The sequence below is a fragment of the Lates calcarifer genome, linkage group LG13 (assembly GCF_001640805.2).
Source record: "Lates calcarifer isolate ASB-BC8 linkage group LG13, TLL_Latcal_v3, whole genome shotgun sequence".
In the NCBI taxonomy this organism is placed as follows: Eukaryota; Metazoa; Chordata; class Actinopteri; family Centropomidae; genus Lates; species Lates calcarifer.
This window is the reverse complement of record NC_066845.1, coordinates 1,142,684-1,157,154: the sequence shown is the minus strand read 5'-3', so window position 1 is coordinate 1,157,154 and position 14,471 is coordinate 1,142,684. Positions and strand designations below refer to the sequence as shown.

Sequence of the window (14,471 nt, the reverse complement as noted above, 5' to 3'; positions counted from 1 at the left end):
AGGGGGGAAACAAAAGGAGTGAGGTGAAAGAGAGGAATGACAGTGGAGAAATGGAGATCTGTGGGAGAGAATGGGCCTGAACTGGAGAGCTGAAACAGAGAGCGAGAGAGAGGTAAAGAGCAAAAGATGGACGGATAGAAAGAAAAATAACAGGGTGAAGAGTCCACAAAGGAAAGATAGACCAGCTTCTATATCCAACATGAACACACACACCGCATTTTTTCAGCATGGAGACATTTCATCACACTCAATCTCCTTCACACTCAATGACATGTTTTATGTGCAGCTGCTGCTACAGTGAAAACATAACACAAGATTTTGGCTTCTGTAAGAAGACGTTTTTCCTTTTTTTGGCTTTCAAATCAACACAACTTTTCAAGGTGAATTCTCCACAAATTAATGGTCCTGAATCCCTTAAAGCTAAAAAAAAAAAAAACAACATATTTTAGGATGTCAAAAAGAAAAAACAATAGAAAAGAGGAGAGATTTGTTAAATCTTACCAGAGAGGCTGACTTTATGGTGGCAAAGCGGCCCTGGTTCTTGTAGTTTTGGGCTTGACTGGAGGAGGCTGGCCTCGGCTCTGGCCTGTGGTCCCTGTGGATCCCATCGTCCCAGTTGTACTGATGGTCCTGGGCGAAACATAAATAGGAGAAAAGCCAATGAGTAAAAGTTGTTGATTAAGTAACAAAGCTGTTTTCTTTTGAAATAAAACAAGAACAAATGGCACTGAAGTGAACAAGGTGTAAAAATGAAGGTGAAAACTCACTCAAAAGTGTAGTCGTATAAAAACTCCCCATTGATTTTAATCACGCAACGTCTAGGTATCAAAAGGAATCTTCAGCATTTGCTAAAACTGTGTCAACTGTAACCTTGCAAAGCATGACGAAATGTCAGCACAATTAAAAACTAATTGAACATTTTCAGGAGCCTGGGGACCAAAGAGTTGATTCATGAGAGGAGGGATCTTCGTCAGCATCTGAAAACAATATGTGTCACTTTCGTTTGTTCTCAGCTCAGCCCCTGAACTTGAAACAACACACTGGCTGTCTGTTCATGAAGTGACATCCTTATTCAGGCACTGTCAAAATACAAAGAGCAGATGAAGAAAGAGAATGACAGAGCAGTGACAGCCCTCTCTTCGCAGATTTTTAAGTCAGGCATTGTGTTGACCTGTGTGCACTGAATATGTGAGCGAGCGTGTGTGTTTGCAGGTTGACAGAGTTGTAAGAGGGGAATTTGCAGGGAGTGTGTGTGCTGCTTGTCGACATGTGTACACAGCCTTTGTTCTTGGAGTGTGAACGGTGTCAGTGATGAACTTGAAGCAATCTGCCAAACAGTGAGCACTGTGTCGATGGTTTCCATGGTTTCAGGGGGGAGGGGATTACGCATACTGAAAACAGTGAGAGAAACCCAGAGGATGTTTGCACTGAGCCATGTGCCCTTTCCATTTCTGGAGTGCAGTTATTACCTCAGAAAGGAAGTGACTGTACTAGTAACATGACATTTGTTGATTGTGCCTGCTGTCTTTTACGTACTCATTGAGGAATAAGATTCTTAGAAACCAAGGTGCATGGCATTGTGGGAAAAGTGTTCATTACTGCAAGAGAACTGCTTGACCAAATTAAATAAGAGGGCAATTACAGGGAAAGTAAAAAGTTGTTTGTGTCCTGAGGAGGTGCCTATTTGTTTTCTCTATATCAGATGAACATCTTGATTGTGCCTGGGCAGTCTTCAATCTCTAACTAACTTTCACGCAATATGAAATTGGGGACGTTTGTATTGTGGTTTGAGTCTTGGTTTCAGAATTGTTACACCCCTAGTTGAGGCAAGCTGTTTGTTTTTTTTTAAATGCTATAGCAGCACTTTAGAGGCGTGGCACCTTCATGAGCAGTGACACTATGACACTGCAAAGTTTTCTAAATTCACACCTTAACCTTACCATTTTAGTGCTTATTGTCTTTGTGTTTGACTGACATGACGGTATGGTGCAGTAAAGATGTGAATTACAACTATGTATGGATCTAACACCACACTGTAGGACATGCTTCTCTCTCCCAACAACCTACTGTCACGTTCTGTGATTTAAGAGTGTGTGAAAACTAGAATTCAATCAGGCAGAGAAGTAGAAATACACTGTATCTTCTGAGGAAAGAGTCATGACAATGTATGAAAAAAATTATTGCTTGTAATAGTGATAAATTATGCCCAGTTAAAACATATTCAGATAAACTCATTTGGAACATGACAGGTAGGTGTCAATGAATGCTCATCTCATCAGAGAAAAGGTTTTGGGAGCTACCTAGAACTGCTCACACTGCTTTTCAAGATCCAGTTTGGTATGGTGCAACTTTTAATCAGTCATCCAGCTCTAAATACCCACCGCCCCACCCCTTCACCCCTGACCTTTACCTTCTTGGTGTGTGGGGAGGAGTCCAAGGTGCTGCTGTAGTCCTGGGGGTGCATCATGGTCATGTCAGAGCAGCTGTCGTCCAGTACCTCCTGCATGCTGTTCACACTGCTGCTCTGGCTGCCCGTGCTGACCGAGGTGCTGGGGATGGAGTGGTTGCTGCCCAGGCTGTTCATCTTACAGCTGGCTGCCTCGCTGTCCTGCAGGTGAACATCCATGTGTTCATAAAGACATGCTTCCACAAATGAACATTCACAAGTCATGAAATTGCGGAAACACAAAAACATACACACATAGACTTGCATGTCCTTCACCCTAAAGTACAGAGGTCTCTCCAACTTGTATCATTAAACACAGTCACCTCAACAAAGGGAAAATAATGACCTCTGGATTGCATTAGAGTCAAAGTCATGCTAAATTGCCAATTAGCCTCTAATTGTTAAGATGTGTATGTGTTAGTATCATTCATCTGTGTCAGTGCTTATGTTAATGCACATCAGTCTGACTGAGATGTTCACTTGAGTGTGTGTACATTACAGATAAAGGGAATCAAACTGTACAGTAGCAGACAATTCAGTTAAGTGAAGTGTAGAATTATAGATCAGGATGCTATAATCAGTCTTTCCACATGGACTTCATCTTCCCCTCAAGTCAAGTCAATTTTATTTATATAGTGCCAATTCACAACAGAAGTTATCTTGAGGCACTGTACATATAGAGCAGGTCTAGACCATATTTTCTATCTTAGAAAATTTACAGAGAGAGACACAACAGATCCCACCATGAGCAAACCAGAGAGCAAGGTTTGGGACTGCAGATTTCTCAGTAAAGCCTTCAGCGGTGTCTTGTTGCAGTGAGGTCTAGTGGCTGTTCTGAATTGCGTCACGTGGTGTAGGATGACACTACTGTGGTGGCTGCTGGCTTGTCCATGCCCGTTCATGCTGCCTCAGGCCAGGTCAACGAAGGGGCATTTCATCTCAATGTCAGGCTACAGCAGCTGCAGGAGAAAGGCTCCTGCTTGTTGTGATGTCAACGGGCTAAACCTCTGTGAGCAGCCATCAACTGTATTCCAGTGTTTTTTTTGTTTTTTTTTACCATACCAGAACTGAAAAAGCCAGAGCCAGTGTATCTGATTCCTTCCCCTTTTAAACTTAAGTGCTTTCTCGAGGTTTCTATAACATCACTTCAGACTAAGAAGCCTGTCCTCTTCCTTTGTACTGAGTCTGAGATCCTGTGTGTTGGCTTTCAAGTGAAAAACTCCTTCACCACAGTACCAACTAAGAAAGTGATGTGTTGCAGTAGTGACTACTAGTGGACTTAGTGGACTACCTGACTATCATTCATCTGTTTATTCAGCTACAGTAGTGTCTCAGTTATTGTGCTGTGATTATACATTCACTGTGCACTTTGGAAATGGATGGACTGGAAACTGATGACAGACTTGTCTTTGAGGTGAAAGTTAGAGTGAACAGAATTTAAATGGAGCTTAACTGGTTTCATGTTTCTAATCCCTTGTTCTCCACTTGCCTCCTTCGACTGTTACCCCTGACAAACAATTCTGTCCAATCAACTCCCCCTTGTCCCTCGTCCCTCCTCTTCTTCTACCCACCTCCTCTTCCTCCTGGCTCTCTCCCATGGGTCCATTGTGTTTCTCCTGGTAGAGAATCTTCTTCATCTTGCGATACTGCAGATTGTCCAGCTCACGCACCGCATCCTTGGTCCTCTGGATGAGGTCAATGAGAATGCGCGGCGATCGTTCCCGGCGCACAAAATCATGCTGGACAGAAAAAAACAGGGAGAAAATGAATGAGTTGAGCAGTTTATATTTATATATTAATAGCAGACAATAAAGATTTATTTGGGAGTCAAACAAAGAGGTGGTGTTTGCTGGAAAGATGTAGGAAATTTAAATGATATAGTAGTAGTCAATTCTCAGTAAACATGAAAACTATGATTTGAGAACATCCTTATAATTGTAGAACCTTTAAGCTTATATATTGCACACTGAAGTTCTTAAAGGTCCTCTAAATTGTGTTTAAAGGATGTCTAATTTTACACTTAAGGACTGCATTGCCACCAACTTCTTTCATCCACTATCACTAGAGGGCGCCTGTAGGTTGCTCAGCCGGTCCTGGGAGTCCCGGCACATCCTCTAGTATCTGTGTAAGATTGTCCATAAAATTGATTTTCACAAATACACTTAATCCTTTTCTTTCCAATAAATAATGTCTTAACTGTATTTGCCTTGGCACAGAGTTAATGACAGCCTCTATTAAATTAAAGCAAGAAACAGAAAACAACCGATGAGTAATATTCTGATAATTAATTGAGAGGTTTCAGTCTTTTAATCTGGTTTTTTGTTTGTTTTTTTCTGGCAGGCCTACAAAAATTAACATGGCTGAGAAGAAAAGGGTTATTTAAGAAGAATCATTTAATAACAGTATATGGGACCCCAAACTATATACACTGCTGTATATTAGCAACCTGAAATTTCTTACAATAAGTAGCCAAATTCCTACAGCAAAAATGACACAAAAGTCAGATTTCCTTTATAAAAGCTGACCGTTTAATGATATTTCCTGATTGATCGGTAAGACTCATTTAAATCACATTTCTAAGCTGTGACCAGTTCTACTGTAAGGAACAAACCTTTCTGTAATTTTATGGAGGTGTAATTTGGTGGAGGCCAGGCCTTTATGCATTTATGTAATTATTTACAATGTTACATAATCAGCAGGTCAGAGTGGCAGGTGGGGCTAGTAGGTTGGGGGTAGGAATGGGGTTTTGCGGGGGTGTGTGTGTGTGTGTGTGTGTGTGTGTGTGTGTAGTTGCTTATTGTTTTTGTATTTTTAGGGCAGTTTACTGTACTGACAACAAGATGAAAATAAAAATAAAACAAAAACAAAACATCTTCGCTCCCCTGTGCTTCCACCCACTCCACCACACACACACATTCACACCTCCTCTTAGTCACTCTCATTCATAAAATATTGCATGCTTAAATGGCTGAAATGTATGCAACCTCAAAGTACTGGACTAAAATATAAATATATGGACTGTATGAAAAAATATATATTTTTAGGTCCATTCCCAGCTCTCTCTCTCTGCACACCTTCCTCTCCATGTGACAGATGCTGGTGTAATGGGTTAGTCAGGACACAGGGGAATGACATCACGCTCTCAAAATAGAGATGAGAGTGATTTGTCCCGTTTTCTGACGGACCTACAGTGTGTGGGTGGTTGGCCACCCCCCCATCCCATCGACCAGTGAGAAGTTATCTCCAGGATTTTTCCTCATTATAAGGGTAGTGTTAAGAAGAGGTGACAGCCTTTCCACAGCATCTTCAGTCCCTTCCCTCTATGTACAGTATACTGTACAGTCACCAGCCTCCTCTGCCAGATTAACTCTGTTGGGCATCCACAATTTATGATCTTAAATGAATTTATTCAGATATTACTATTATTAACCTTATGGTGTTTTGGGGTTTGGGAGTGTTAGTTGGAAAAAATAATCAGTATGAACACATCCTCTCATCCTCTTAGAAATTGCTGTTACACTGGGAATATCTGTGGTTTACTAGTTAATTTATGGGATTAAAAGAATATACCCAAAACCAAATAACACCCAGAGCTATTTTTAAGTGTTCAAGAGAGTATTTTTTGCCTAAACTGTGAGAACATAAGAGAGGAGGTCACTGTCTGTGCAGTTACTATTTCATTATTTATATACTTACTACTACTCTGAATGAGGTATACAGGGAGAGAGGGTGTTTAACCTGAAGCCAGATAACTGATAGCTCGAGGCCCCCAGATTAGTGACCTGATTTCCTCTTTAAAGCGCTTGGAGGAGTGTGTCACTGTGTGTGTGCATTGAGAGTGATTTTGTGTGTGTCTGAGAAGGGAAAGTGGGGTATTAATCATAAGCTACGCCCCAACCCCCAAAAAGCCCTTCAACATAAAGCAGCCCCTTCGACACTGATCCAAAGTCTGTTTGGTTCTTATCCCTCTTTACTGTTTTTTTGGACGGGATTTGGGTCAGGGGTGCTGGGAAGAGTGAATTCCAGTCTGAACATCGATCCCATCCTGACGATGCCCAGAGCCCCTTGTTTAACCACTACCTACCCTCACACCTTCCCTAAGGTAGGAGGCAAGTGTGAAAGCTGCTGCTTGAGCTACCGCACTGTTAAGCACTATCACCAAGAACATAAATCTCTTAGTGGGTCAATAGGATTACCTGTTGGTCACACAAACAAAAAGATCAACTCTTCAGCTACAGGGAAACACAATGGACATAGACAGATTAACACAGTGTATGTTCATTGTGTTTTTGTGGTGTGTGTGTGTGTGTGAGAGAGAGGTGTTATTGGGCAGGATGACTGACTTGTGGCTACATTTCTTTGTTACACAATTTTGCTTATTTTCCCTGGAGACGTAATAAAATTATCTAAATTTTTATCTTGGAGGTTCCTCCTTGACCTTGTAAATAGCTATACCAAAAGTTGCCATTTCTAGTCCTGAGGTCCATTTTTCAGACTTGGGAATTTTTCAGACTTTGTGACAAGATTTTTTTGTAAAAAGCAATCTGATTGTTATATTAAGAAGTAAGGAATGAGGCATTTCCAAAATGCTTCTAATGGTGCACATTTTATGGCGTGCAAAAACAAATGGACACACTAAGTAACTCTACATATGATGGGTAGAAACAGCATTTAAAAATCGGTTAGTTAGATGCTGATCAAAAGACCGATGTGGAAACAGCACACAAAAGCTCTATGGAGCCCTTAAGGACCATGGCTACAAGGCAATAGGGGGAAAAAGAGAGAAAGAATAAGCAGTAGTCTCAGTGGGGTGCTTGATTCCTGTGCTTGAAGAACACAGTGCGTATCTGCTTGCATATTAGGGAGCCGTGGGTGGGTGGGAGTGACTCATTCGCAAGGCTCTAGGACTGATTGAGACAGGAAGTGAGGTCACAGCTTGAAGGATTACAGAGGAAGCCCACTCACTCTTAGCAGCTCCCCTGACGAGGGTCTGTCCTGAGGAATTTTCAGTAGGCAGTAGTCGACAAAGCTCCGGAAGGGGTCAGACCTGGGTAAAGAGGACAGTGAGATGGAGGTTACAAATTCCCCTTCTCTGTCAAACATATTTAAATCTGAATGAGTTAAGCAGAAACAGCAGTGGCAATCTAATGACAGGCTGCCTACAGCCACACCTACCGTATTTAATGTCAATGAATGTTTAACATGATGAGTAATCTCTTCTTCTGTTCTGTTGTGCTGTGTCTATCATATCAATGAATTAAACCAGAACAATCCCATGTAATCTCTCAGTGTAGCCGCATATATGAACTATATATGGATTATGTAAATATGTGGAGCAATAAAAATATAGGCCACTGGAGCTGTGGAACACTGTGCTACTGACTCTGATCTAAAAATATGCTCATGATAACACAATGAGTGTTTAGGTTGTTGGTATGGGCCGTTAAGATTAAGTCGCTTATGAAACTATTTAGAATTTTGACAGTCAATATGGACTTTCAGGGTCACTGCAGGGTCAGTGAGTGCAACAAACCCAGCACGTCTCCACCACCTAGCTCCACCTCAACCTCTACATCTAATGTTCTCTGTGGTTAGCTAAGGTATGTCAGGCCAGTGTGTATACAGTGCGGCCTTGTGTTTGTGTAGTGAAGTAACACTATGGAGCTGATGTCTCTACTAGTCTCATCTGGCGGGATGTTGCTAACGCCTCAGGCCACTGGAGCGCCTCCAAAAATACCACAACCCTGCGCCGCCCCACACAATCGCTTGCCTCAGCACGATGTTAGAGACCAACGCTAATTTTACAACAGGCGTTGCTCCATGCACAGTCATGGGCAGCAAATTCTAACTTAAAAGACTCCCCCTGCCTCATGTTTCTGATGATTTGATTTCTCTCAGAGCCCACATTACATGCTCTCTTGTAAAGTGTAAAAATGAACCATTATTTAACTGAGAGCTCAGGTGGAAGACGCAGGAAGGCCACTGATGCCTTCAGGGTGCTCTGAGGCAGGTAGACAGCAACATCCAGCTACTTGCCTTAGCTGCACAGAAGATACAGATTGTTGCAATAAATTACAAGAAACAAATACAGGCATGACTTTACATGTCTATGACCTCAAATACTTTTCCTTTCATACCACAGCAGTGATAGCATTTGAAAGAAGTACACAAATATAAATTATAGGGAGAACATCAAACACAGGGTTAATATTTCATGAGCGTTGTTTCCCCCATGACAATCGCACCTCACATGCAATGTGTGAGCAGTGGCTACAGCAACTCAGATGAATATTTTCTGCCTCGCTAATTTCCTGCTAGAACCCTTTTACATAATTTTTGCCAATTTAGTTCACCTACTTCTCTATACATTTACACAGCTAATATATATCCTCCTCTGTGCTGAGCCCAAGTATACATTATTTCCTACCAAAAATCCCCCATTCCTTTAACATTTATCTCCAGGTTTGTGAAATCTCATACTGAGCAAATGTGGATGTAAAATTATGAAGTATATAGCTAGTTATAGGTAAATAGTACATTATATAATGTATATTAATGTCGACATGGAGTAATTATCTACTGGCTAATATAGAGGATACTACACAGAATGTATTTATGGAGTGTTTACCTGTTACTTGAGAGAATAAATAATCAAAAAGGTCAGATATAGTGGCCAGATAGCCTATATCATTTGTTTATGGAATAAATAATGTCCCTGAAATTCCTCCAAGAGAGAGTCCTCCAGGCAACAATAAACACCCATTATGTTATTTATATGTTTTTTACACAATTTTAAAAAAGAGAAGACCCAAATTAGAATAAAGAGCATATTGGAGAAATTTTGTATCAGCAGAAATCAGCTATTTCATATAAAATTTCTTGATTTATTAGCTTCACTAAACATGAAAATGACAAATTTCATGACCAAAATGTTTGTTTTACCAACACTGTGGGATGGACTGGTGTTGTGAAGAGACAGCAAAGAGCTGTTTAAAACCTGCTGGCCTAAATTAAATTGCTTAAAGTTTTTTTGATGTCTGGAAGGAGAGTCTCTAGAGAATCTATTAGCATCCACAGTCATGAGCTGTGAGGCTGAGAGCCAGTGTAAAGTAATGCAGAAAGCAGGCTGTTTTCCCATATTACATTTTGAACACAGTCTGTATACAAAGAAACATCCTAGTTAGTATGGCAAACAAAAGGAAATGTGAGATTTAACCGCTAGAATAATATTAGAGTAATCACACTGCTTTGTTTTGATGTTGATTACATTAAAATATGCTTTACAGCCCAGAAGGGATGCTGTGGGTATTTTCACAGTGATTCTTTGGTAGAGCCTTCCCAGGTAATTACATAAGAGACTTAGAGTGTGACCTTGCACAAGGCCTGTCGTAGGGATCACAGGTCGTGCAGATTAACAGAGGGATGTCTTACTCTGACTGAGCCCAGATCGGATTGGGCTTGAATAATCACAGTTGACTGGAGGTATTGTATCAGCAGTTTCACTGGCTTTTATTTTGATTGTAGATAAATATTTCTGATAGTGTGACAAATATTTTTTTATTTCACAGACATTAGCATTTTTGGCATGAAGTGTGACTTTGATGAATCACATAATGGGCTCCATTCTGGACTATGCATTTATAATCAAGGGATATGATAAACAGTTAGTCAGATATTTGGTTGAACTCTTCAGATTTTCTCCCAGGCTCTGGGGGAAAAAAACGGAGCAGTAATACTTGGGACATGTGATCAACTCACCACTCATTGGACTGCAGCGTGGGAGAGTCGTTCTGGGCGATGTGATATAAGGCACTCATGGCGTTCATGTTGAACAAGGGCGGTTTACGCTCCGCTAAAATAAATGAAGGGAGAGAGAGAGGTGGATGGGGTCAGAATGAAGACGAGCAATGTTTCACCTCCAAAGTTTTCGCAATCATCACAATCTGCTTCTCCTTGAATGAGGCAGATTTGAAATTAAATGTATGCTTTGTCCACTTTGTAATCAGTTTAAGTCTGTTGAATTTCTGACTGTATGGGCCTATAAATATAGATTTTAACCAGTAGGTAGGTGTGTGCTCACCCAATTCAATACAGGTGATACCCAGGGACCAGATGTCCACTTTCCCCTCGTACTGACCCTCGTCCATGGCTAGGATCACTTCTGGGGCCATCCTGGGGACAGAGAGAGACACACATGCAAATATACACACAGGCGCACACACGCACACAACACACACACACACACACACACACACCACACACACACACACACACACACACACACAGTTTATTAAGTATGAGGTAAAATCCATGAAAATGTTATAATCTGCTAAGCCTCTCAGAGCTTTTAAAGACTCTGGTATGCCGTGATAGCAGCTCAGTTTTTGGAATATGTGTGTGTTTCTGTAACTGTGGAGTGTGACAACTTGTGTTTGTGTGTGTGAATTTAACATGACTAGTGAGACATGAGAGTCCATAACTAGTCCAGCTGTTTGTGTGATGTTTTCATTCACCATCAAAGCTGCCAAGAGTGTGTGAGTGAATATTTTGGTTGGTGAAGTAGAGCTGGTGATTTCAATATGAAAGGCAAACAACAGAGGACATTACAGAAGCTGGCTATACTAATACATTACCCCAGGTCCTTTTATGAAATGGACTATGTAACATTGTTGGTTTCACAAACCTGTTAAAGTGCTGTCTTTTTGCAATTCAGACAAAGGGTATGTTCCTTTAAGATACGACAGGGCTAATACAGAAAAACCACAATGCGAGCACAATATCTGGCACCAGGTGCGTAAGAGAGAGCACTGTAGGATATGAAGGAGAGAAGTGTTTTCTCACAGGCTGCATCAAAGATAACCATTCTAAGCACGAGGCTTGCTCACCCCTATTCTCACAGTCAATACCCTCAATGATTTTTGATATTTATTAGTATTACTAGGTCAAACCGAAAATTGCTGTTGTGACTTTTATGTAAAAGCAGCTCAGGCACTTATGCAGACATATAACTAACATTTAAAACTGTGGCACATAACAAGGTGAATGTCTAAAAAGACTTAAGTAAAACACGTCTGCATGCCAACAAAAAGGCGTCAAAATTCAGAAATCAAAGACAGCACAATGGCAACAACATGAAGAACTTTCTCCCTGCAACAAAAAGCTACAAAAACAGCTAACTCTATGCAAAATACACCAACAAAAATATTCCAGTTGATATTGGTCTTCTCAGAATGTGTAGTCCTGTGCTGTCCTCTGTGTTGTGCCCTGCCATAAGTCTGTGTCTTGTCTTATGTATACTAACCAGTAAGGTGTTCCCACAAAGGAGTTGGCAGGTGAGGCAATGGAGGCAGAGCCAAAGTCGGCCAGTTTGACCTGACCAAGCTCAGTCAGCAGGATGTTACCAGCTTTCACATCTCTGGAATGGGGAGAGAGCGATGAAGAATGAGCATATGAAGAGAAGATTAAGACATGGCAGCCAAGAGAACTACATCAGCTCAATGAATCTACACCGGTCAACTATGTATGTCATGTTATCCAATATCATACAGCAGAGTTAAAATGCTAAATATGACACAAATGTCTCAATCGGATATGATGCATGTCTGCAAATAATGATAAGGGTCTCCTTATCCAATCAATGAGACCTGTGATAACACAAAACAGACAAAAAGGTTCCTATGGCACCACAGTATGGTACAGCCAACTAAATTTGTCTGCCATTAAGGACAATATAGTGGGCACCAGTGTGACAGCAGGGTTGTTATTTCCTCACACTGATGTTCAAGAAGGTTGAAACGTAAGTACAGACATGAGATTTTACAGCTTAATTAGTAAGCCCTGCAATAAAGGGAGAGCATGAGCGTCTCTCATCTCATTTTATCATGTTTTGCTCAAGTCACTCCATGTTCTTGTGGGGAAAAAATTTCAAGCAAAGAAACAAACTGACTCACCTGTGAATCATATTATGGGAATGTAGGTACGCCAGTCCTAGCAAGGCACCATGGGTAATGGCAGCAATTTCCACCTCTTGGAGTGGTTTCTTATGAACTTGGGGAGAAATAAGCACAATAGAAATGAGTAAGAATCCTCTGAGGACTGCTATGATATAATAATGAGCTATAACAATTCTACACAAAGGCCGACAAACTAAATAAAGTTTCTGCATATAGTTATGAGGTGAAGACTTATTGGCTGATTAAGGACCTGGTAACCAAAACATTACAGTTATTGCTGCAATAACAAAATACTCCCTTAGCATTTACCCTATGGATAACAAGTAAACAGCTGTTATATGGGCTCCTACGCTGGCTCCCTGTGGACTGCTACAGTAACAGAGAGACTAGTTAGGTCCCAGGGCAAAAAGGTCACAGCAGAACTATCTGTGAGAAATTTTATATGGGCTGAAGTCCAAAAAAACAGGCCATGGCCAACTGTCATGACAGTGTATCTACATCAATGATGAGTACACGCTAGGTGCCTAAAATAACACATTAGATTCAGGTCAGAAATGTCCAGAGGGGGAACAGGAAAATGTTTTTTGGTATTTACAAAAAGTAGTTAAGCTAGAAACTAAAGTAACACAGTTATGGTCTTCCATCTGTAATTCAATGTAACAGGTCACACCATAGAAATCATGCTAAATTAATTTATTAGCCGGCAGATTCTACATTTTCATTGTATAAATTTGCACCAAGGTTTTTGTGGGTGTTTCTGCAGTGATTGACCCTTGCATGCATTCGCACCGAGCAAGTATGGAGTGCAAACTTTGTTCAGTTTTGGTTTGGTTTTTAGTAAGCTTCACATGTGTGATGATGATAACAAATAACCACAGGAAATAATCATAGATTGTGAGGCCTTATGTTTAAGAAATGAATGCAGCCATCTGGCAGTTCCCCATGTCTGGTCAAGTCTAGCAAAACCTCATGAACTAAGGTCAAAAGGTCAGCTGGTGAGTGGACTGATGTTCATTATCAGCCACTGAGCTACAGAGAAGGAAAATTAGGTAAAGAATACAGATAAGTCTATTACAGTTAACTAGACCTACAGGTAGAAGCTACTTGTGGGTTGATGAGACTTGCTTTAGAAGCTCTTGTTGTGTAACACAGTTATAATTTTGGCTATGGTGACAAGTCTCTTAAACATACAACAGAATACAAACCACAGGTGTGATTGTATGTAAAGACCATCTTGTTATAGCAAATCTTCTCTCATCACATGGCCCCATCGCCAACTCAAAATGGTCTGATTTCAGCAGACACATATTCACATATATGCCAAAAGTAACCACTTCTGCAATTTGTCTGCTTAGCATGAAGACTGGAAACAGGAGGAAATACGTAGTCTAGTTCTGCCTTTAAAACTCACTCATTAACATGTTATATCTCATTTGCTAAAGCTATTTAAAAAAACCTTAGTGTAAAAACAACAAGTTTACAGGGTGGTTTTAAAATAATGTCTTGGCCTTATGCAGTGAAATGTTAAGAAAAACAGCCTGGCACAGACAGTTTTATAGCTTATACAGTTTTATAATTATACATGTTTGAAAGTGTGTATGCACATTAAACATTAATAAACACACTTACCCTCTAGTAAATCTGATGCGGAGCCCAGGCAGTACTCCATCACCAGCTGGAACAGAATACAGTTACAGTTGAATAACTAATCATTCACAATATCCTAAATACAGAGCTTTAAGTTAAGTTTGTGAAAACTTGTGAAGTTGTTCTCAACTGCAAACTGATCACAATACCATGCCTACAGTGGAGGTGGTACTTATAACAACATATGAAGGGAAACAGTAGCTGGCAGCAGGGAAACACAGTGAGTGAAATAAAAACAAAGAGGAAAAGAATCAAAAACAGGGAGACAGGGACAAAAGGAGATATGAAGAAGGATCCACTAACCCAGGCAGTGTTGTCTTTCAAGTAGCAGCCTTTGTACTCAATCGTGTTTGGGTGTCGCAGCTGTCCCAAAAACTTGACCTCCTTAATGATGTCCTGCCACTTCTGCCAAAAACAAATTCAAG

General features: G+C 40.6%; 1 protein-coding gene across 3 annotated transcripts in view; it reads right to left on the bottom strand.

The window, feature by feature from the left end:
• The window catches only part of taok3a (TAO kinase 3a), a 64,582-nt gene that overhangs the window by 14,147 nt on the left and 35,964 nt on the right, over positions 1–14,471 (bottom strand). For all 3 annotated transcript variants that reach the window (XM_051074882.1, XM_018703938.2, XM_018704002.2), the window contains 10 exons: positions 14,350–14,451; positions 14,029–14,074; positions 12,397–12,493; positions 11,748–11,861; positions 10,527–10,618; positions 10,205–10,298; positions 7,412–7,493; positions 4,018–4,185; positions 2,411–2,608; positions 502–630 (listed from right to left, as the gene is read on the bottom strand). In XM_051074882.1, coding sequence (XP_050930839.1) covers positions 502–630; positions 2,411–2,608; positions 4,018–4,185; positions 7,412–7,493; positions 10,205–10,298; positions 10,527–10,618; positions 11,748–11,861; positions 12,397–12,493; positions 14,029–14,074; positions 14,350–14,451 — 1,122 coding nt within the window. The remainder of the gene's footprint in view (positions 1–501; positions 631–2,410; positions 2,609–4,017; positions 4,186–7,411; positions 7,494–10,204; positions 10,299–10,526; positions 10,619–11,747; positions 11,862–12,396; positions 12,494–14,028; positions 14,075–14,349; positions 14,452–14,471) is intronic.